Below are 24,278 nucleotides of genomic sequence, written 5' to 3'. Positions count from 1 at the left end.
TTGGAAATTTTTATTGCGAAGAAGAAGAGTCGAGATCTACATTGCAAATCAAAATAGAAATATCAAGAATGGCTTGCTTCTAATTTCCATTTTATGAAGAGTGATTCGGTAAAAAAAAAGAAAAAAAACAAACTTTCAGGCTTGGTTTCCTTTTGATTAGGCGGCACACAAGGTGGGCTTTGCCAACAACCCAAACTATCGGGCATTAATTGTTGTGTCACATGCTAGCTGTAAATGCAATGCGATGGATTTTCTCTCTAACATTATCGTTTGTAGAAAAAGCTTATTTATTCTGAAAGAAATCACAACTGCCTAGCCTTTATTGCAAGAGCAAGCCAAGCATAACAGCAGCTCGGTTTGAGCAAAATTAACCAAGGTAGTAGGAAAATAGGTAGCGGCCATGGAAAATAGTAGAGATGGCAAAGTTCAACAGCTACATGGGAAGGATTACGTAGACCCCCCACCAGCTCGCTTGTTGGACATGGAAGAGCTCAAGACCTGGTCCTTTTACAGAGCTCTCCTAGCTGAGTTCGTTGCTACCCTTTTGTTTCTTTACATTTTAGTTGCCACTGTCATCGGTCACAAAAAGCAAACAGGCCTCTGTGACGGTGTCGGTCCTCTTGGTATTGCTTGGGCTGTCGGTGGCATGATCTTCGTTCTCGTCTACTGCACCGCCGGAATCTCAGGTATTCACCGAAACCAATTGCCTTACGTTTTTAATGGAGTATGCCGTTGATGCTTTACATATATAGAATAATTCATTTACACGAGTGCATCAAATGTAAAGTTGAGGTTAAACTTTAAGCAGGTGGTCACATTAATCCGGCAGTTACGTTGGGGTTGTTCGTGGCCCGGAAGGTTTCGTTGTTTCGAGCGGTAGCGTACATGGTTGCACAGTGCCTGGGGGCTATTTGTGGCGCAGGTTTAGCAAAGTCATTAATGAAGCACCCCTACAATAGACTAGGTGGCGGCACCAACCTTGTGGATTCTGGGTACTCAAAAGGTACCGCTTTGGGAGCCGAGATTATTGGCACTTTCGTGCTTGTCTACACCGTTTTCTCAGCCACCGATCCCAAAAGAAGCGCACGTGATTCCCACGTCCCTGTGAGTCTTATAGTAGCAGAAAAGCTAGTCTTTATTCTGAAACTTTATTTTGATGTTATAAGTAAACTAAGTTTTCTGGATGTGGGTTAATTTAGGTGTTAGCTCCCTTGCCAATAGGATTTGCTGTGTTTGTGGTTCACCTGGCCACCATTCCAATCACTGGCACTGGCATAAACCCTGCTAGGAGCCTTGGTGCTGCTGTGATCTACAACAATGAAAAAGCCTGGGATGATCAGGTTTATAGTTAATTTCATTTTCCAACATTATATTTTGGCCATTTGTGATATATGGATGATGATTGAATATTAACTTTGTTTTTCTTTGGGCGGTGATAAAAACAGTGGATATTTTGGGTTGGCCCTTTCATAGGAGCGATTGCCGCAGCAGCATATCATCAGTACATACTGAGAGCTACAGCCATCAAAGCTTTGAAATCCTTCCGCAGCAGCCCTACTAATTAACCTTATCGTCTCCTTAGATGCTGTCTATCCCTAAGTAATAAATAATTTGGATTTCTGTGTTTAATTTTTCTCAGTGTTGGCACTTGTGAGTGACTTGTAACATTACCGCCTTGTTGGATGATTCTTGAATGAAAGGGGAAAAAAAGTCAGTGGAGTAGGTATGCAAATATGAATGCCACGACCAGGCTTGTATAATTAATGAATCGATATCGACATGCTGAACATTCCTACGTTTTTCTTTATTATTTTTTTCCCTTTTTTGCATGCATTGAATTCGCAAAATGGACAGGCAGATGAAGCCTTGGGGAAACCCATTTTCTTGCATTAGAAGACAGCATTACGTGGCTAGACGCCCCAAACTTGCCCTTTCATTTGGGTACTCTAGGATTTATCTATGGCGCAAAATTAGGGCTTGCTTTTCATTCTATAATTTCACATCAATCAATACTGCCACTCTAACCAAACACCAACTCAATTAAATAATAATAATATTCTTAAATAAATTATAATTTTTTTAGAGTATTTTTATTATTTTTATATCTTTTTACACAATAAATAGCAAAATATACCAAGTTAAACCTTTATAATTTTAAACATTTATACAAAGCACCATTTATTATTTATTATAAAATTATATTCTTTCACCCGCACATGCCTAAGTTTAGCATATTTTAAATTAGGAGTTGAATGTGTAGGTGCAAGTCTACCAACCATTCACAATATTTACATTTATGTCACCAGTCAACTTCACTTCCACAAGTACGGATATATGATAGAGGTATATAAAAATAAAAGCTCTATATAATTAAACAAACTACATATATGGTACCCGAATTTTCTGAATCAATATAAATTTATGTATAGTGAAATCTGAATTAAAAACACTATGCATATTAATCTTTAAATTTATCATTATAATTAAAATATCATTTGATTTTTAATAAATACATTAATAATATAATTTTTTATTCAAATCATGGTTACGTCATAAATCTAATATATATATATATTTAAAAGTTGGAATAGCTTAGAAGAGGTCTTTCCCTCACATTTCCATGCATGCCTAGTAGGGGTGTTCAATCAGTTAACCGACCCTTTTAAATCATTAACCGTTAACTAAATCGAAATTAAAAAAAAATTAATCGAACCAAATTTTTTTGGTTAATTCAATCGGTTAACCGAATTAACCGAAATTTATATTTTTTTTATTTTTGGTTAAAATAAGTATAGAACATATAAAAAAATTAACCGACTTAACCGACCGATTAATTTATATTTTCAAAAAATGAACCGAATCGACCGAATACTTATATATTATAATATTATTTATTAAATTTGGTTAATTCGGTTAACCGACTGATTTCGAACCGAATTAACCGTTAACCAAACTTCTAAAATATTATTAACTAACCCCCGACCAAATTAATTCGGTTTTACCCGAAATTTACACACCCCTATACCTAGTGAGGTTCCACAAGCTACGGTAGGATATTGACTAACTATTTCCATGCACATTGTCAAAAAAGGGGCCTCCAAAAATGTCAGCATTACCTAAAACCTTTCCTCTCTCATCTATTATGATTTGGATGCTTCATATTTAATTACTTCAATGAGATAAAAAGGTCAGCAGCACTTTAAATGTTTTCCCATTAACCTCAGATTTTTTCCCCCTTATGTAATGAACTTGAACCAAAGATTTTCCACTTGTCCAAGAAAAAAACAAAAGAAGAACGCACATGCTCACACATATATAGGTATATATAGCAATGAACTTAACATTCTTTGAGTCGATGTGAACATTATGATGATATTGAAATATTACTTGGCACCCAATAAACTACGTGGCTTCACATTTTTTTTCCAGTGTCGTGAATAATATAATACATTTAGAAACATCAAATTAACTCTAATTAAATTGGTAAAATATCATGGAGATCTTGTACTAGGAGTTAGATTGTATTTTGTTTCCTCAACTAAAAAATTGGCAATTTAATATGTTAAATCAAAAAACGAATTGATCATTCTTTTAAAAATTTCATCCATTTCTACTGTCAAGTGATGTTGCGGTTGACTGAACAATCAAACAACGACATGTAGTGTGTCACGTGTAATTCATGCTGATTTGACTTTTATCAAGTCAACAAATATTTTTAAAAAAATCTTTAAAATAAACATTTTTTTAAAAGAAATATTCAAAAATAATAATAGAAATTTATTTGAACACTATAGAAAATTATTAAGAATCTAATTCTCAATCATTTTTAAATAGTTTTCAATAAAATTTAATAATTATTTGAGAAACTACTTGTAACACCCCAATACTCGACCCAATCGTCAAGTCCAAGCTACAAGGTGTCACATTCGTTGCCAGAACAACTACAATCAATAACATTCAATCCAACGTCATTATACATTTAAATACAAGTAAATCATGCGTATTAAACAATACATAATCATTTTTGGGTCTTATATGAGCTTACAAAAACTCTTTTGTTAATCCGAGGTAGAAATGATCAAATTGTAAAGGTTAAAAATTTTTGAGTTGATTTCACGATTTCGAGGTTTCCTCATCGCGACATTACTCTCTGACTTAGGTTCATTGTAACCTCCAGGCTACGTCGTCGCAACATGAATCCTGAGTCATTTCTCATCGCAACGTGACAAATTGTTACATCAAAAATCAACTTGTTACAAGTTTGAGTGACTTGAAATCACACATATATATTCCCATACAACCAATTTATCAGCATCCCAATTGAAATCAAGTCAACATATGCCAAAATGTAATTCACACTAACATCAACTACCAATTCTATCTTCAACAATTTACCATACAAAACCAACCAAAAATCCTAGGTACATGCCACATGCAATTCAAAAGGTACATTACAAACTTTGTTGATTCGGAGAATCGATTCTTGGATGTTGGAATGACTTCTTAAAATTTCGAGGTTCATTTATACCTACACACGGAGAAAACAAATCATGCACTGAACAATAATGCTTAGTGGTACATTTACAATTTAAGGTAGATAAAACATAAGCATTAACATTAAACTTCAAGCTAAAACATGCAATCTGTACATAACATCTAGCCAATACATATGCTAGTTATCAACCTTTCCAATATCAATCAAAACACATAACCATATTGGTATCAAATACCAAAACAACATATCCAATTTAGACCAATTACAATTTACCTATCAATAGCCAACATTTCCTTACAGACCAATTCAATATTAGCCATAAATCAAACATTCTTTATAACATATCATCAACATTACATTATCCATGTAATATGACACACAATTCATTTACTTTGTTGTCATCTTATTCAGCTCGTTTCTAGAATATGTCGACTCATTTGCGTTCATTTTGGCCCCTAGGGCTCAATTTTAATTGATTTATGTAATTGTCAACATGTTTCAATCCATCCCAATTTCACATATATACATAATTGGTTCAAAAGCATCATATATTACCATATTCACATCATTTACCAAACTTATAATTTACAACCCCTATTAACCTTACTCGAACTTGAATGGATACTCGGATTGTCCAACAAACACACCAAACTAGCACCGAAGTGAATTATCAGATAAACCGAAGTAGGGTAACTAGCATGTAATGTGCATACTAGTGTACAAAACACATCTTGGCACACAAAGCGCATACTGATGCACGAAGTGCATCCTAGCGCACAAAGCGTGTATCTGGCACATAAGGCGCATCCTGGTGCATAAGAGCATAATCACGTACACAACTCAATCCTATGGTATGCCAACTCTATTTGACACAGGCCAAATAGCTAATAGGGTACCATATTCAACTCATTTACAATTTAGTACAGTTACCATTTATCAATTATATTGACAATCCAATCAATTAGCATATCACATAAGATTCATTTCATTCAATAAATTTTCATCAAATCTTATAGCACATATCATATTCTGAGCAATTCATACTTAAAACTTATTTAATTTATCCCGTCATTTTGGCAAATCCACAATTAAGCTCAATTCATTAGATTTTATTATCACATATTTCTAAATACAGTTAACATGGAGATGTAATCAATTAAAACGACCTTAAATCATAAATGTACAAACCATGGTCTTACGTCTCTCATCGACAACTCTCGTTTTTCCTTTACCTCTTAAAGCTTTCGTGTCAACATTAGCTACAAATAATCACAAAACATATCATACAATCAATTTCTATTCAATTCATAACCAATTACCAATTTACACATACTTTGCAAATTATTCAATTTAGTCCCTAAAACCAAGAAAAACACAACTTTCAATTTAGGGCTTCAGATTGAAATTCGATTTCACTACAACTCATCAGGGACCTTCTATTTTCTATTCCTATCAACATTTCATATCAATTTTTTATTTTATTTAATTTCGTCTCTAATGTACAAAACTAACAACTAAGCTTTACAATTAAGTCCTTTTCTTAAACTAAGATTAATTTCTAACAACTTCACACCAATTTCATTCAATTCTCAACAATGACAACTTTCAAAAACATTAAAAATTTTACAAACTAGTACATAGGCTAGCTAAATCAAGCTCCCATGATTCAATTTCCATAAAAATCAAAGAAAAATGGCCAGGGAACTTACTTAAAATCAAAGCAGAAAGTGCAAGGATTCAAAAATGATGTTCTTCTCTTAGGTTTTCCTACTTTGGCCAGTTGGAGAAGATTTTTATCATCTCTCCTTCCACTTAAATTCCTTTATATATGTGTAATTAAGCTTTGTTTAATCTAAATTAACTTTTAATTAATCATTTCTTATAATTTTAACTAAAGTTAATTAGTTTAATCACCAATCATCATTACAATCCACAATCAGCTATTTTAAAATGGTTTATTAACCATTTTGGCTCTTTGGATAATTACAATTTAAGTCCCTAAGCCATTTCCTAATTAAAAATCTATAACGATTAAACTTTACAATTTAGTCCCTGAGCCTTAATTAATCATAATTTCAACTAAATTGCTTATCCAAATTTCAATTCATATATGCACTAACTCCGTAAATATCCTTATTTAATAGAAGGACTAAATTGTAATAGAAGGACCAGTTCACTTTTTAATAGAATGACCAGTTCACTTTTTAAATCTAACATACATGGACTAATTTAACCATTTTTTGAGTAGAGTGGGCAAAATATAATTTGATTCCTAATACAGAGGCCTTTATGGTACTTTTACCACGTTGGATTTTTATGTTTTTTCCAAACAAAAAAAAAACTTCCACCTCGAATATTACATTCAACGTCATTGTTTAATGATGAATTTTTAACAGAATGATCAATTTACACTTTTTCAAATGCACAGGAGTTAATTTACCACTTTTTTTTTAAATAAATGAAACAAAATACAATCTAACTTTTAATGCAATACCTCCATATTACTTTTACAAAATAAATTTCTTATATCCTAACCCCATACCATAAATTCTAGAATTAGTCCTATTCTCATAACTTATATAATACAACCTAAAACTCTAAACCTTAATTTCTATATAATCCTAAATCTTAATTCAATCCAAAATACTGAATCACTGTATCTTAAAGCCTTATATCTTAGCCCCTATCCTAAATCACAACCTTAAACTTTAAATTTTAAAATCTTAAACTCCAAATATTCCCATTAATTATTTAACATAAAATTTAGGATAATTAAAATTAAAATACTGTTAAAGAGAAATTATATAATAAGTAAATGATATTGATTAACAATGCTTTTAAAAAATATATAAAGCACACCATTTATCAAATAAATGTCCAAATTTTGATTTCTCATAATCATTTATATTTTTTTGGCATAATGACTTATTTGGTCCTCCAATTTTTTAAAAAAAAAATATTTTATTCTTCTATTTAATTTTTCATCTTTTATAATCTTTAAATTTGTGTTTTTTAAATCAAACCACCCCATAATGGATAGAAAAATTAATTTCTTTTAAGTTTGTTGATGTAGCATACACTTTGATTGTCATGTGAATGACACGTCAGCAATTAATTATTTTTTTTAAATTTAAAAAAAAATTAAATGATGACATGTTATCCACATGGAAGTCCACATGTATGCCACATCATTAAAGCAGTAATTTTTCCATCCATTTTAAGGTGATTTGATAAAAAAAATGCAAGTTCAAAGACTAAAAGAGAGGAAAAATTAAATGGAGAATTAAAATGTCTTTTGTTTGTGTGTAAAATTTGAGGGTCAAAAAAGTCATTATACCTATTTTTATTTTTTTAGAAATCAATGTACATCTTTTATATTAGTTTTATAATCGTGAAAATTTTATATTAGTTCGAACTTGAATTTTTTATTTGAAAGTGCAATGTCTTATTATTATACTCAACACTTTCGTTCAGAATATCTATATTTGAACTATACAAATATATATACTTTAGTTTCACATTTGAATCAGTCATAAAACTAGAAGACCAAGAAAGGGAGGAGGATTGCATTTATTGAGAAAAGAGACATTCTTCCTTTTGTGAAGAAAGGATATGTATAATCATTCAAAAAAAAAGAAAAAAGGAAGAAAGCTTTGAAAGGATTAATATGGAAACAATGGCTTGATGATGAAAATGCTATGTACAAGAGACATCTGATCAGTCCATTTTTAACTGATGATATTTACAGACAAAAATCCACAATAAAATTAGAAAAAGGAAATAAAAGTCTACCAAAACTTCCCAAGAAAAGAGTAGTTGCCCCATTTCAAGGCTGTTGTTGCCTGTTGTGGACCATTAATGCTCAAACAGGGGAGGCAGAGGCGATGCCAAATTTATCTGAAAACTTGCCTCGGCTTAAGGGCGAGAGAAGCTCCATTTGATGAATGAAATTCACGTCATGAACCAAGGGATTGCCTGTTCGCCCTGGTGGCGACCCTCCATAACAGGATGGCGAGCACCCATTGCAACTTGATTCTCTTCCCTCGCTTGTCTACTTGATAATTCGTATACAGATAGATATTAGAAATCATCATTTCCCATTTTCATTCTTTGAACAATGCCTCGTAATAAAAAATATTTTCTCAAGTTATAGTGACTAACCTTCACGGTAATCATGTTTAGAACTCCACTTCTCCCATCAGTATAGGGTTGTCTGTGATTGTAGGTTTGGTTATACTAAATAGTAGGAATGAAATGATATTTCAGAGAAGGGGGCATTTGTAATAGGAACATGTTTGATTAAAAAGATAGAAAGGGCAATCAATGAAACAAACCTGTGTTTGGTACATCGGAGTGGTTTGAGACAGTCAGGAATAGCAGGTCCAAGGCGACGAGGTTTGGGGCAAAGGGGCTGCTCATTACCTCCAAAACCAAACTTGGTGGTGTCTGAATCAAGGAGATTGCTTTTAACAGGAAAGTGCTGCATACTTCTGTCTTGGATTCGGCCTTCCTCTCCAAACAAGGAAGCGAAATTCGAAGTCACAAGCAAAAAACACAACAGTAACTTGTGACTTTATGTTTTTCTTTTTTCTTTAATATTAAGCTCTCATTCAAATGGAAATAAATAAATAAACCATCCTTTTTAAATTGAAGACTGGGCAGGCAATGCCACCCATTGAAAGAGAGAGAATAGAGATGAAAGAAGCCGAAGCCACATTGGGTTGTAGAGAACTTGCACAAGTGAAGGAGAGACATATTTTGCTTGGCTAAGAGTGGATATAGGAAAGGTCTTGAGAGAGACTCTTGACTATATGTAGCTGCCATTGGCTTCCAGCTCCTAGTTTTCCTCTATTTCTCATTTTTGCCTATAAATAATTGCGCCCAAGTTTCCTCACCTGGAATTTTTCTCCTCCCATTTCAGGATTATCAATTAATATAATAACTTCATTATTTCATACATACATACATATACGATTCTTAATGCAAACTCAGATAAAGGCAAAGTCATGTGTTGCAGCACGTATAGATTATATAATTGGATACTTTAGACCTTGTTTCTTGTTCTGTTTAAATAATAACAAAATAAAATAAAATAACAAGGTTTGTTGTAAGAATCACGTTTTAATTAGACCTCCACCTAAGGCTGGCTGGCTGCCATTTTTCACACAATTCTCCTCCCTACTTTAGGATTCACTGAGAGAAAAGTCCTCCATAAGAGGATTACTTTTTACATTTATAACCCTTTTGGGTTCTTTTTATTGATGTGCTTCTCTTTTTTGGATTAATTTATTCACTTAGGTAATGAAATTTATTTTGCATAATAATTTAATAAATATGTAAAAAATAAATAATAATTACAGCATTATTTATATAAACAATAAATGATTACATATACAATAAGAATAAAATATTATACATATTATTATTTTATTACTGAAATTATACTTAACAGATTTTTAGTAATGTTATATAATAATTACATCGTTATTTATATAAACAATAAATGATTGCATATGCAATAAAAATAAATTTAAAAATATTATACATATTGTTGTTTTATTATTGAAATTATATTTTAACATATTTTTAATAATTTCGTAAATATAAAATAATCCAAAATTTTCATTATATACAATTTTTAGTTTAATAGCTACTTAATAATTTCTTTTTCATTATCATCTCATTGCTAATATTGTGATTGAATCTATATATATCACCCTTGATTTTACTCTTAACATTATACTATTGAATATTATTGTTATAGATCATTAATGTTCATTCTATTCGAAAGAACTCTAATTGAATATTAGAAAAATTATTACTAAAATATAACGGTTTTGAGGAGTGTAGAACATTTCTCTTAAGGTTTTAAAATACTTACAAATACAACAAAACCCTCAACACTTCAAGCAAAACAGTGAAAATGGTTAACAAAAAAGCTATTTATATAGACATCCAATAAGTGTATATTTTCGTGAGATATCTTTTCATATAGATGTATCTTGTAATAAAATACCCTTTTATAGGGTTGTATTGTTTTGAAAGTAACTTTATATAAATTTATATCTTTATATGATAACTTTAGGTACAAAAGTTACTTCTTTACAACACATCTATCTGGTAATAATTAAAATTAGTTAGACTTTTCTAGATAAAAAAAATTACTATTACATACCAACATTATAAACTACTAACAATCCTCCCTTAATTTAAAATGTTAGTAACTTTATAAACTTTCACACAAACCGATATTATGCGTACAAGATGATCTCTTAATTTGAGACATTAATTAGCAAATGTATTTTAGTGTTCTAATGAAGTTGTTGGTCTCGAAGATTGAACCACAACTCCTAATATTAGAAGTTGCAATAACATCACATATATTATTCATTTATATTTTTGTCAGAGGTTGTTCATTTTTAGCACTAATATGGACATGTGCTCATCTTACTCATAATAAACATTTACAAGAGAGGCCTTACCTCTACTTGTTGAAGTGATGTCACTTATGTTTATATAGGTAGAGTTCCTTTAATGTCTCCATTGCTTTAGACATTTAAATAATAAACAAAGAAATCCATTAAGAGAATTCAAACTCATCCTTTATATGCAATCGACCACACTAGTTTTCATTAAACTTATTTTTAGAATGAGTTTTACTAGTGCATCACATACGCATAATGATAACTTGTTTTTACCCACTAAATTTTAAAATCAGAGGTTACTAATTAAAAATTGGGTTCCCATTATCGATGTCTAATAATAGGGTTGAAACTAATTCTAATTGTAGTACTAATAAAAAATAATTTTTTCCTTGCATTTGTTGGAAAAATTGTAATTTTTGGAAACTTTGAGGCATATTCTCAATTGGTAAAGGTGGAGAGTTGAATCATAAAATTATGGTTTTATATTCTACTCCATGAGACCTTTTCAACGCTATATCATATACTGAAAATGGTTAAGTGATGAATGAGAAATTGATGTTCAAAGTAAGCTACTTGTGAATATTTGTTGAGGAAAAGAAAAACTTAGATACCGCATTTGTTAAATTCCAAGTGTAAGATGTGTATATATATGAGAACCCACTTAAAAGGTAATTGAAATGATTAAGCTTGGAACCTTGTCTTGCGCACAGGGGGGTGTAGATCCATTGGGGCACACTCGTACGATGTGGGTGACGCGAAATGTTCAGCCTAAAATGGGTCTACGGATATTTTAGCCCAACATGAAATTTACTTTTCTCAGCAAGTATACAAAATCTGATTTAAAAGGATATTTATGGATATTTCCAAAAATTCCTCCATATTGAATGCCTAATAAAGCTTAGTAAGTTTGTTTAGAATTTAATAAATGTTTCAAGTCAAACATAGGTTTAATCAGTATTAAACATAGAGAATTCATTATATACAGCTTATAACAGTAATTAACAACCAATTCAGTATACTCGGTGGACATTGTTCGATTTAAGTTTTCATCAATATATCTATAGATTCCTCCTCGTTCGAGTTTCACTTAGTATAACAGTAAGATTTTCTCGATTGAGCTTCATTCAGTATAATGGTAAGATTTGCTCGATTGAGCTTCATTTAGTAGGATCAATAGATATGGCTCGGTAGAGCATACTTTCAGTATATGATACAACATTCATTAAGAGAATGTTAACAAGAATGTAAGCATTTTAGAAGTATAAATAAACATACAAACTTACTGGACTGATTTGCAGAAGATTCCAAGGTACAGGGACTACTCCACAGTTTTCCCTTTTCCACGATTATCAGCACATTCTTGATCTAAAAATAATAATTTCATTCCATCAATTAGAATACCAACACAATTTAATTATTCCATGCAACTAGGTTCTTTTTGAAAAATTACCTATTTGCCCCTTAACTTTCTATTTTTATTCAATTCAGTCCTTAGGCCCTAATCATGCAATTTACCCAATTTTCCTAAACACCCATGATAACCAAATGTTCTATAACTTCATATCAGCCCCTATTTTCAATAATTTCACCTCAACTACAAGCAATTTATCATTTAATCAATTTAGCCCATAAACATTAAAATCATCAAAAACACTTTTCAAAATAATCTAATCTATCAACAAAGCTCCATATTTCATTATAAGCTTTAAGAAATAACTTCATTCATCAATGGAAACTTTTATAACATTTAACAGTTTCACAAATTGGTCCTCAATTTAGCTAGACCAAGCTGATACGAACTCAAAAATATAAAAATTATTAAAAATAGGCATCAATACACCTACCAAATCAAAGCTTCAAATCAAAGCATGAAAACCCTAACATTTTCTTTCTATTGTCGTGGGGAAGATGAGAAGAAAATGAAAATTTCCTTTTCAATTTAGGTTTAGTTTATTATATATACTATGGCATTTTTATAAATATTTAAACTTTCTTAATTAAGTTTTAATAAATCATTAATTAAGTCTAATTAAACCACTTAATTAAGCATAACCTCATCAAATCCCACTAACTAATTTCCCATGGGTTAAAATTTTCATTTAGTCCCTTTAATTTAATTACTCAACCTTTGCATTTTTTACAATTTAGCCCTTTTTACTTATTAAACTATCTAAACGATAAAATTTCTTAATTAAAATTTAATATGACTCTATAGAGCTCGTAAATGTATTAATTAAATAATATTTACAAAGTATTTCATCGGAATTATGGTTTCGAAACCACTGTTTTCGATACTACTAAAAATCGGGCTATTACAACATATCATATTCATACAAACCTAATCATCTTTTTCTTTCATACACTTACTTTGAATTCTTTTAGCTTCAATATAACATGACTCATAGAATCCTTTACGTTATTATTGTTTTAATTAAATTCATACACCATACATTCAATTTGTAACATATTGAACCTAATTCTTTGAAATATAAACAAAGTTAACATGAATACTTACTCTTTTGACAATAACTTCATTTTTCTTTGCAACTCTTTCGTCGTTGCTTTCTCACTTTCATCATTAACTTTCACTTTTCTACCAACTTTCTCCATTTCTAACTTCTAGTCTCTTGTTCCAAGATTAATAAACATACTCTTTAGGGTCTACCTACATTTTTCCTCTTTGATGTCTATGGAAATTCTCAAGAATTTAGAGTGAAATAGTAAAAATGAATGACAAGGAACCAAATTGTAAGAAAGATAAAGTTTCATTTTTATTTATAATGGTGGCGACGTTGGGATGAAGAAGCATGAAGAGAGTTCTTCATGTTTCTATAAAAATATCTTTATTAATTAAATAAAAAAACTCTAATCAATCATATTTTGATACCATTTTCACTAATTATTATCATGATATAATATCTTAATATTCCCGTTTGTGTCATTTCTCACTTTTGATAAAATTGTAATTTAGTGTCTCTTATTTTTCTACTTATTCAATTTGGTTCCCACTCACTAATTTATTTTATGCTTTGAGTCCTTTCCTCATTTGGGGTATTTGCACTTTTGGTCATCCAACTTTTTCCATATTTATATTTTCACACAATGAATTTTGAATATTTACACTAAGGCTGCAACACTTTTCATATTTTTACAATTTAGTTTGTCTTAAATTAATAAGGCATGTCATATTTCTTGATTCAACCTCCTTTGACATCCAACGACCTTCCTTTTATTAAGCTTATGCCATATCTCTCTTTACTGAAAAATTTACTACACACGATTTCAACTTAAAATGTCATTTTTATGGTATAACGATTTTTGAGACGTTACACGCACAGCTAATACTACACTGGTGCAACCTCGGAAAAACCTTTTATTAAGCCTCTTTATATTAGTCACTAGTTTGTATTTAACCAGAAGCTAAAAGAATCGTCGCACTCACTCTTCCAAAAGAACTAGCCAACGCTGCTCCTTGGGACCCCCCGGAGCAAATTATAAGCATTGGCCACTTTTAGTTTTCCATCAGAGTGGTCCTTCCAAATATAAATTTCATTTATTGATTAGGTTTTGGTATGAAAGAGTTATTTATAGTAGAAGAAAAATTATGGGTGCTGAGGATTTTTTAAATTAAAATTAGAGTGCTGTGAGGGCAGATCAAAGATATTGATTCAAGTAATTAGGACCTTGAATCATCTTAAATTGTACCTCCATACCCAAGAATGAAACATGAGTTTCGTGTGAAGCGTATCAACTCCGATACATATTAACCTTAAAAAATGGCTAAAATTCCCAAAGCAACATTTTAAAAAATAAACCTTATTTTTTATAAAGCAAAAATAAACCATATTTAAATAATAATAATAACCCAACTTCTAATAGATTATCAATCAGCATAAAAGAATTAAAAAAAAAGTAATTTCTTTTTTATCTTAGATGGAATTCAATTAAAAAAAAAACCTAATTTTAAACCTGGAATTTCAAATCTAGATCGAGCTGTAACTTCTTAGAATTGAGCTCGGCGGTCCGTTCCCAGTTCCCTCGAAACCGAAAATTCTTGTTCATTTCCCAATTTCAAATCAGTGATTGAATCGAATCGATCCTCATCTTCTCTCATTCCACATATTCAAAGGTACACAATTCCTACTTTGTTTCAAATTCGGATCTAATACACGCCCTTTTCTGAATTTCCATTGAAACATTGATTTCCTTGCTTCCATTTCCCCCGATTTCAATGACATCTATCAATATAATTCTCGTTTGCTTTAGCATTTATTCTTTCTTCTTGCATGATGAACAAAAGCATTAAGCGAAAATTTAGACTCTGGAGAAGTTTCTCATCTTTGGTTCATCTTGATCAAAAAGCGGCGGTTGAGAGCATTGCTTGAACTTTGACTTTGTCCTCTATCATACATTAAGTTTCCAATAGCTCTTAAAGAATAGGTGCTACTAATTAGCTTCCTGATCTGCTAGTTTTATGGTTAATAGCTTCAAAATTCGTTTTTCATTTAAAATCTTTAGATTGCAGCTGATGTTTGTGTTGCTGTTGTTGCATAGTGTGTGATAATGTCTGGGGAGGGAGTTGAGGAGGTTATTCAAGTGCCTGAAACTCGGGAAGACGAGTCTTTGAAGCCCGAGGCTCAATTTTCTGAAACAAATGGAGATCTTTCCAAGGAAAATGCTGAGTTTGATGCCAACTTGAGTTCAGATGACGCTCATGACAAGCTTTTACAGACAGTTACTGAACTCAAATTCGAGAATGAAGTAATAAAGTCTCAGCTGGAGAGCTTCAAAAATTTCCAATCAGAAAATGATGTTCCGTCACAACAAACTAATGTAAGCGGAAAGGAAACTAAGTTTTCGGCAGATGTAAAAGAACTACATGATAGAATAGAATCTTTGAGCAGAGAACTCGATGAAGAAAAACAAACACGAGTTGCAGCAGAAGAGGCTTTAAAGCATCTTCGAGAGGTCTACTCAGAAGCAGATGCTAAAGCTCAAGACCTCTCTGGCAAGCTTGCTGAAGGTCTGAGATGTCCATTACTAAAACTTGCACCTTATTTATATTTTAAAAATACTAGAGGAATTAGCTCTGTAAAATTGGCTCATTGTAAACTGAAAACTTGTTTTCTCTAAGAACATTTGAGATAACAAGAGAAGAACACTCTGTTTTTGGTGTAATACATGTTATTATTTCTGCTAACTCTGTTCTGATCCTTGAGTGTATACCATTGATCATCGTGCAGCTCAAAAAAAGTTGGATCAAGAAATAAAAGAGCGTGAGGAGAAGTACAATGAGCTTGACTCCAAATTTAACCGGCTTCACAAGCGTGCAAAACAGCGCATTCAAGAGGTTCAGAAGGTGAATTTTGTCCTTTGATTTTTTTTTTCTTAATGTTGTTAAAATTTCATATCAAGAAAATTTCATATCAAGAGAAATAGTGGAAGGAAAGTTTCATGTTTGCATGGGAACTAAGTTAGATTTCTGTTTGGAGATTGTTATTTTCAGGAAAAAGATGACCTTGAGGCCAGGCTTCGTGAAGTTAATGAAACACTTGAGCAAGCATCATCCCAACAGTCAGGTCTGCAGCAAGAGCTTGAGCGCACACGTCAACAAGCAAATGAAGCATTGAAAGCAATGGATGCAGAGAGGCAGCAATTAAGAAGTGCAAACAATAAGTATAACCACTGTTGAACTACATGATTCTAGCAATGAAGTTGAACAAAAAAAAGTGCTTATCCTTCATAATGAATCTCATTGTCTTAACGCTGATTGATAGAGTGTATAAGAGTTTTGTTCCTTATTATCACTCTTATAATTTGGATGCCATTAATATCCAGACTCCGAGACAATATTGAGGAATTGCGCCGTTCAATGCAACCTAAAGAAGATGCAATTGAAGCATTGCAGCAGTCAATTTTAGAGAAAGATCAGGTACTATATTGTTATGTACATACAATTTAATGTGTTTGGTTTTGAACAATATTTTGTGTGTTCCAATATCAATATGTTTCATGCATATTTGTGCTTTTTGGAAGACCATCAAATCTCTAGCTCCTTTTTTCTGTCTTCTCATTACTGTTCAAGGCATATATTAGGTCTGTAAAAGCTTAAACAATTCCTTATTACAACTCAAAACTTATTGCATCATCAATTTGACCAAGTACTTCTACTTGGTAAATTCAATTGTGAACCTCTGAAAATGGAACAGAGTTAACATTAACATCAGTTCCTATGAATGAATTAATGTTTTGTTGCTTTGTCTTTCTAGTGAACTTTACTGCTGAAAATCTTGATGGAATCTATCTTATGCATGCTCACATTTAGATGTTGGAAGACTTGCAAGGACTACTACAACTTGCGGATGAAAAAAGGCAAGCTTCACTGGCAGAGGCAGCTGCTAAACATCAGAAGGTAAGTTGGACAGGCGTATAATGTGCCAATCATGGTTAAGATGCTAACTAAGAGCTTTCTCTTCTTTCTGGTATACCATGTGAGCATGGTGCTTTAGTTTTTCTGATGCTTCTCTCTTCTTCATCAGAATATAGAGAGCTTGGAAGCACAACTTGCTGATGCTTTATCCGATAGATCTAAGGCCACTGAAACAATTTCTTCCATGCAGGTAAGATTTATTGTCAGAGCATTTTGTTTTAGTCGGAGACTAGACACATTCTTCAAGCCCTTTGCCTAAAGTATTAACCTTATTTACTTATTTTGTATGCTTCAGGACAAAACCCCGGGGGGGGGGGGGTGTTGTGGCTTGTTCTTTTTCATTGTGTGTGTGTGTCATTTCTAGGCTCTCTGAATACTAAGCGTTATGGATACATACTTTTGCAGGTGCTCTTGGCAGAGAAAGAGTCTAAAATTGCTGAGATGGATGCAGCTTCAACTGGTGAAGCTGCACGATTAAGAGCTGTTGTAGAATCTATTAAAGGAGAGCTTGCCCACCTGAAACATGAGCACGTATGAATCAAACTCTTAAATAAGTTAATGCTATTAATGAGAATAAAATTGTTATTATACACAAATATAGTGGGTTAACATTTGTTTTCCTTATTATCAAACAAACCATGTGATATTTTCAGGAAAAGGAAAAGGAGAGCTGGGAAGCTGCCTCTCTGGCATTTAAAACAAAACTGGAAGTTGCTGAGAGTAACTGCATTCGTGCTGAAATAGAAGCTGCTAAAATGAGAAGTATAGAAATTTCAGAAGGAACTATTGTAATTCTGTATTTGTTACTCATCTGCAAGAGAATGAAATTCCATTTTACTTGTTGGATAGGTCAGCTGGAGCTAGAGGCATCTCTGCAAACCCAGATGCTAAGTACTAGAGAAGCTGAGCTAGCAGCTGCCAAAGAAGAGGTATTAAGTTTATCTGCAGCTCATTTTTTCAGTTAGTTCTTTTCCTGCAATTTATACTTTGGTTCAGCTGACCTGGGCAAGATGTTAATATTGTTTAAGGATGTAAATCTATTGTTTAAGCTGAATGTTTATGCTCATAACAGACATAAATATCTAGCAAAACCTTATATGTCCTGTTTCTTGTTTTGCAGGTTAGCCGTCTTGAAAGGGAATTTTCCTCTTATAAAATTCGTGCACATGCACTTCTCCAGAAAAAGGATGCAGAGCTAGCAGCAGCTAAAGAGTCTGAGCAAACAAAAGCCCTCGAAGATGCATTAAAAGTAAAATATTGTAATAGAAGATAATGATGATAGCTTTGTTGTCTACATTTTGTCTTTCTTTAAAGGATAAATGGAAAACCATTTCTTTGATTACTGCAGGAGGTAGAAAGAGAATTGTCATTGGTATCTGCAGAAAGGGATACAGTTCGTCAAGAGCTTCAGGATATTTTACGCAATCATGACAAAGAAATTGCAGAAAGGTAGCATCATAAGTTAATCCATGATGAGAACTTTATGTTCACCATTTGTGGTTTGAATTCTATACTGAAGTTTTCACTCTGCTTTGTACTAGAGATGCTGCACTTGAGAACACCAAACAACAGATCAAAAGTTTAGAGAGTAATCTTCATTCTGCTAATGCTCGCCACCAATCAGAGAAAGCTGCATGGGAAATAGACCTTAAAAATTTGGAAGAAACTTGGCGATGTAATGTTTCTATGCATTGCAAAATTTCTTCCATTTTCTTCCTTTATTTTCCTTTCTCCTTAAATATGCTTCTCTTTTGCACTTTAAATAAAGTTTCATTTATAATTTCTGATTTTGCAGACAGATGTGAAGCACTTACTGCAGAAAATGAAGCATCCTCTGGTGAAGATACACGAAAAGAATTAGAGGAGACAAAACTACAGTACAAGCGGTTGAAGGTATCTAGAATTTGGCATCCTCCTTGGATGATGACATAACTTTTTTTCTGTTTTTATTGAGTAGATTCTTTACTTGCAGGAAGAGCATGCATCATTACGAGATCTTGCTGATAAAATGATTGAGGAGAAGGATAAAGAAATTTCTAGACTTTTGGATGACAACAAGAATCTTCAACGATCTCTGGAGTCAAGACAACTGGTATGTTTCCCTTTCTCTTGTATGGTTGTCGACCTTACCTGAAATCTCAACACCCTTGAGATGTGTTTTGCATTTCTTTAAAGTTTGGGCTTACAATGAAGTGAAATTTTCAGGTTGATCACACTGAGAATTACAACACAGGTATGATGAGTACTTATGTGGTACTACTTGCAAATATTTATTCTACTTTTAGATAGAAACTTAGATTATTTTATTTTATTTTAATCTATTCTTTCATGGAGCTCTGATGTTTAACGTTGGTCTTTTCAGCCACACAAAAACAAGATGCTCCAAATCTAAACACCTCTGCAGCAGAACAGCAGATTCTGGTAGCTTTATATTTCTGTTTCTTTTTACCAGGGTGGGGAGGGAGGGCTTTTGACTTAAGAATTTTTCCCTTTTGATAAATCTTCTATGGAGTTAATTTTTTTCAAAACCATATATTAGTGAAATGATTTTATGGTAACTTGTCCTCCAAATTTAGCTTTTAGCAAGGCAGCAGGCTCAGAGGGAGGAAGAGCTGGCACAATCACAGCGACACATTTTAGCCCTTCAGGTTAGTAATGCCCATTCTATTTTAATTAATTTCCACAGTTTGGTTTGTTGATGCATGCTCAATGCAGGAAGAAATTGAGGAGCTCGAACGTGAAAATCGTCTCCACAGTCAACAGGTATGAAGAAGTCTAGACTTATGCTGTTTCATTGTGTGTTGTATTTGTACCTCTGATCAGTCCTCATAGAAGTCTTGGTGTGGGAAATTGTCTGTTATCTGATGAAGGCAAGATTGCCACGGGTAGAAAGCGAACTTAATGAAATGAAATGGATATTCTGGCATCGCTTCAAACTTTTACTTCACTTTGAAATTATTTTATTTTTTTCAACTAAGAAGATTACATTCTATCCTTTACATTTATCACACAGGAAGCTATGCTGAAGGAGGAACTTCGCAACATGGAAAGGTCGAAAAGGAGAGAAGGTGTTGATATGACGTATCTGAAAAATGTAATCATAAAGCTTCTTGAAACAGGTACCACCTTTCAGAGTTACAGTTACAGTCGGCCTTAGAAGTTGTGTTAATTTCACCTGCCTTATTCCATTAAAATGTCAAAGTATCAAAATCAATGCAAATAATTTGTTTTTTGAACCTTTGCTAATTATTTGAATAGGTGAAGTGGAAGCTCTACTACCTGTTGTAGGAATGCTTCTTCAATTTAGTCCTGAAGAGGTAAATTTCTATTATACTGCTTGATGCTTAAGTTCATGATATTAGGCAAATGTTCATACATACTATGCTACAATATAATATAACGCCACAATTCTTTAACTTTAGTGATGAAATCTTGTAAGGGTCGATACATGGAAATTATAAACGTACTAATGAAGAATCTCGTTTTGTACAGATGCAGAAGTGTCAACAAGCCTACCGTACCTATACCGACGTTCCATCAAGCCCAGCAAATGAAGCATCAGGAGGACCAACCCTTTCTCTTTTCTCAAGATTTTCATTTTCTTAAAACAATATAAAATTCTTCTGTTTGATGATCCATCTGCTTGTCTATCCAGCTTCACCCACAGACGGTGTCTGCTCAAGGCTGCAGCCAGTGAAATATTGTTTTTTTTTTTGGTTCTGTAACATTCCAAGTCATAAATTACGTAAATGATTCAGTTGTAAAAGAACACTCACGAGGACAAAAGGTATACATACAGCAAATGCAAAACGTGGAGGCATCTGTTTTCGGCCCCATTCATTAGTATCAGTAAGGCAACACCCTGAGTGCATCACCAACGTAATTCATTTTCATTTATTTTGTTCTTTCCATTGAACCTAGAATTCAATGCAATGCCTTAACCAAGGGCTTTTTCTTGATTATTTCTCTCGAGTTCCACAAAAATGCTACTCATGAACTGCAGCACTGGGATTGGGAGATTGCATATAGATTTATTGCGTATTGATCTACAAGGTGGAAAGTGAGAGTCGTAAATATAAGAAAATTCAAGCCTTCCGGCTAAGAATCTTTATGGGAGTTGGAAACCAGCAAATCATGTTAAAACCAAATAATATTTATATTAATATAGATTCGGTTTTAAGCATTTTATTAATGTATGATGATATGCCAATTGTATTATGTAATATTTAAAATTCTTTTAGAATTTAAACTAAATTACAAAAAGTTAGACAAATTCTGAGACTAATAAAGACAAAAATTTAGGGGTTAAATTGAAAAAATTGCCAAATTTAAGGATAAATGTTTATCTCTATTCTAAATCTTATTAAACTTCATTCTTTTGAACTTCCAACCTTGTGCAAAGAACTTGCAATTTATCTTACATAATATCAGATTTGTTCATGAGATTTACTTCTCGGAAATATGAAAGGATTTAAACAAAATTATAAAGTAAAAAAAAAAAGAGTTTGGCAAAAAATAGACTCTTTTCAAATATGAATCGGGTTTGGAGTTGAATATTTAAAGCTGAAGCTCAACTTGTTTTATACTTTTTTTAATATATTTTTATTTGTATATATCATGTAATTTATATTATGTAAAAGTAAATATATAAGAATACAATAGTATGTAAACATAAAAAAAAATATTATCTGAAATTAAAATTTTAATAAAAACTTTCTTTTTCTTTGAGTCATTTACTTCTTCTCCCTTGTTTTGTTCAGTGGTAGTGCCAGCCTCCGAGCTGGCTACCCCTTGCCTTTTTCTCCTTCTCATCAACCCTCTATTTCTTTTTTCTCTTCGTTCACTCCACGTTTTTTTTTTCAGTTTGCAGATTTGTTTTGTGGGTATCTTTGTTGTTTTCAAAATTGTGATGGATGGATAACAGCACTTGTCATGGTTAAACCTTCACCAGCCACCAACAGTTTCTCTTGGAAAGTGGGTTGGTTGTGGATACACATATGGTGGCTCTTTTTTGGCTTCTTAATTTGTTTCTATTTGGAGACTATTTCAGAATAATAAATGATTTCACGAGTCGATTTGGACATGTGTTGTCTTAAGTTATTTTTTTTGTTTGTTTTTCATTGCTTATTCCATTTTGAAAGTTATTGTCTTGTCTTCTACAAGTTTTTTGGTCTTACTTATGCATGTAGTCTTGCTTTTGCAAGTGCTTTTAAGAATGGTTTTGTCACCATCCTCTCCAATTTGGTGGATACTCGGTTCTTTTGTCGATTTTGGCCGCCTCTTTGGACCATCCAATGTTGGTTTCATTATCATGATAGGTGCTTCCAATCACATCCAATGTTGGTTTCCTTATCATGATAGGTGCTTGCAATCACTCCAGATATGTCATACTTGAGTTATGACAAAGTCAGTTGTCAACATGATGTAATGTTCTATTGATGTTGAGGCTAAAGCCTTTATCGTGTTGATGAAGTTTTGTCCTTGACCACCAACGGCGGCTGTTTGTTGTTTGTTGTTTGTTTCACCAAATTGTATGATCCCATTCATGGAATGAATGAATGAATTCTCTCTCTCCCCCCTTCCCTCCCTCCCTCCCTCTCTCGTGCACACATATATATAAGCCCAGTTCGACTCCTATATTCATCAGTCAATTGGCTATATACGTCGTTCAAAAAAAATTGCATTTTAAGTCAATTTTTGTGATATTTAGGGAAGTAGGTTTATTTTGGAGAGAGAGTATTAAAACGCATTAAGCTAAAAAGTGTTTTTTGCACAGTTGACAGGAAAATGTGCCTAATCGGGCGCATTTTCCCTTTAAGACGCATTTTTTTAAAATTTTTTTAGTATTGTTAGTTCCTTCGATTATATGGCTAAATGTTAGTTGTTTTATTTTTTAGTCTCGGGTTTGATTCCTCTCTTACTCACATTTGTATTTTTTATTTCATGTTGTTCTAAACTTTTTTTTTTATTTTTAATTAATATTTTCAACATATTAACTTATTTGGTTAAATGGTTTAATAATAATGATTTCATTCTTAAGTCTTAGGTTCAATTCAATTCATCTTCTAAACACATTTGTAATTATATTTGAAATAATTATTTCATTTTATAATATTAGAAATCATCATACCCACAATATACAGGGAGAAAATAAATCTTATATATAAATAAAGATATAACAACAAAATTAGTTGATTTTTATTATATAATTACATATTTATTATTTTATTTTATAATTAAAAATAAAAAAAAGCTTTAAACATGATGAAATAAAAATTACAAATGTGCTTAGAAGAGGAATTGAACCTAGAATTTTAAAATGAAATCATTTAACCCAATGAGCTAATGTATTAAAAATATTAATTAAAAATAAAAAAGCCTAGAACAACATGAAATAAAAAATACAAATGTGAGTAGGAAATGAATCAAACTCAAAATTAAAAAACAAAATCTCTAACATTTAAGCATCGAACAATTTATTTTGTTAAAATAAATCAGAAAATACATCTTAAAGGGAAAACGTGCATGCTTTCCTGCCAACCATGCAGAAAACACTTCCAACTGGATGTATTTTTACAAACTCTCTCCAAAATCGATCTATTTCTCTAAAATTACAGAAATCGACCTAAAATGCAAAATATGACATATATATAACCAATTTAGCCCATCTATACAGTATAAAACCGACCAACGACGGATTTCGAACGGGACATCTAATTTGTAAGAATACTATCAAAATTTTAAATTGAATTTCAACTTTTACAAAATAAAATCAGAATTTTTAAAATTCCTTAATTTTAGATGACTTTAAATCCTCTTAAATTTCTATTCCAGAAGTGTTATTATAAAATAATAATAATTATGTAAAGAATGAGAATAAGAAGGATTTTTATTACATTTCTCTTATTTTCTATTATATATATTCATA

General features: G+C 32.1%; 3 protein-coding genes across 3 annotated transcripts; 2 read left to right on the top strand and 1 right to left on the bottom strand.

The window, feature by feature from the left end:
* Nucleotides 1–400: 400 nt before the first annotated feature.
* LOC107914257 (aquaporin PIP2-7-like) lies at nucleotides 401–1,565 on the top strand. Its single transcript, NM_001327102.1, has 4 exons — nucleotides 401–686; nucleotides 809–1,104; nucleotides 1,200–1,340; nucleotides 1,446–1,565. The coding sequence occupies exons 1-4, from the start codon at nucleotides 401–403 to the stop codon at nucleotides 1,563–1,565; spliced, it is 843 nt and encodes a 280-aa protein (NP_001314031.1).
* Nucleotides 1,566–8,040: 6,475 nt separating this feature from the next.
* Nucleotides 8,041–9,334, bottom strand: LOC107915934 (uncharacterized). Its single transcript, XM_016845118.2, has 3 exons — nucleotides 8,830–9,334; nucleotides 8,657–8,708; nucleotides 8,041–8,546 (listed from the first exon to the last, which is right to left on the bottom strand). Exons 1-3 carry the CDS (start codon nucleotides 8,979–8,981, stop codon nucleotides 8,358–8,360), a joined length of 393 nt encoding a protein of 130 aa, XP_016700607.1. The 5' UTR covers nucleotides 8,982–9,334; the 3' UTR covers nucleotides 8,041–8,357.
* Nucleotides 9,335–14,802: 5,468 nt separating this feature from the next.
* On the top strand, nucleotides 14,803–21,312 carry LOC107914256 (protein GRIP). Its single transcript, XM_016843117.2, has 22 exons — nucleotides 14,803–15,049; nucleotides 15,475–15,943; nucleotides 16,164–16,279; nucleotides 16,427–16,596; nucleotides 16,759–16,852; nucleotides 17,246–17,332; nucleotides 17,460–17,540; nucleotides 17,756–17,881; nucleotides 18,004–18,112; nucleotides 18,200–18,279; nucleotides 18,471–18,599; nucleotides 18,699–18,799; nucleotides 18,892–19,025; nucleotides 19,146–19,243; nucleotides 19,323–19,442; nucleotides 19,556–19,583; nucleotides 19,713–19,771; nucleotides 19,927–19,998; nucleotides 20,066–20,113; nucleotides 20,364–20,469; nucleotides 20,609–20,667; nucleotides 20,843–21,312. The coding sequence occupies exons 2-22, from the start codon at nucleotides 15,484–15,486 to the stop codon at nucleotides 20,954–20,956; spliced, it is 2,391 nt and encodes a 796-aa protein (XP_016698606.2). The 5' UTR covers nucleotides 14,803–15,049; nucleotides 15,475–15,483; the 3' UTR covers nucleotides 20,957–21,312.
* Nucleotides 21,313–24,278: the final 2,966 nt, after the last annotated feature.

This window comes from Gossypium hirsutum, chromosome D10 (genome assembly GCF_007990345.1).
Source record: "Gossypium hirsutum isolate 1008001.06 chromosome D10, Gossypium_hirsutum_v2.1, whole genome shotgun sequence".
In the NCBI taxonomy this organism is placed as follows: Eukaryota; Viridiplantae; Streptophyta; class Magnoliopsida; order Malvales; family Malvaceae; genus Gossypium; species Gossypium hirsutum.
Note: the sequence above shows the minus strand (reverse complement) of the source record. Positions and strands in the feature narration are given on the sequence as shown.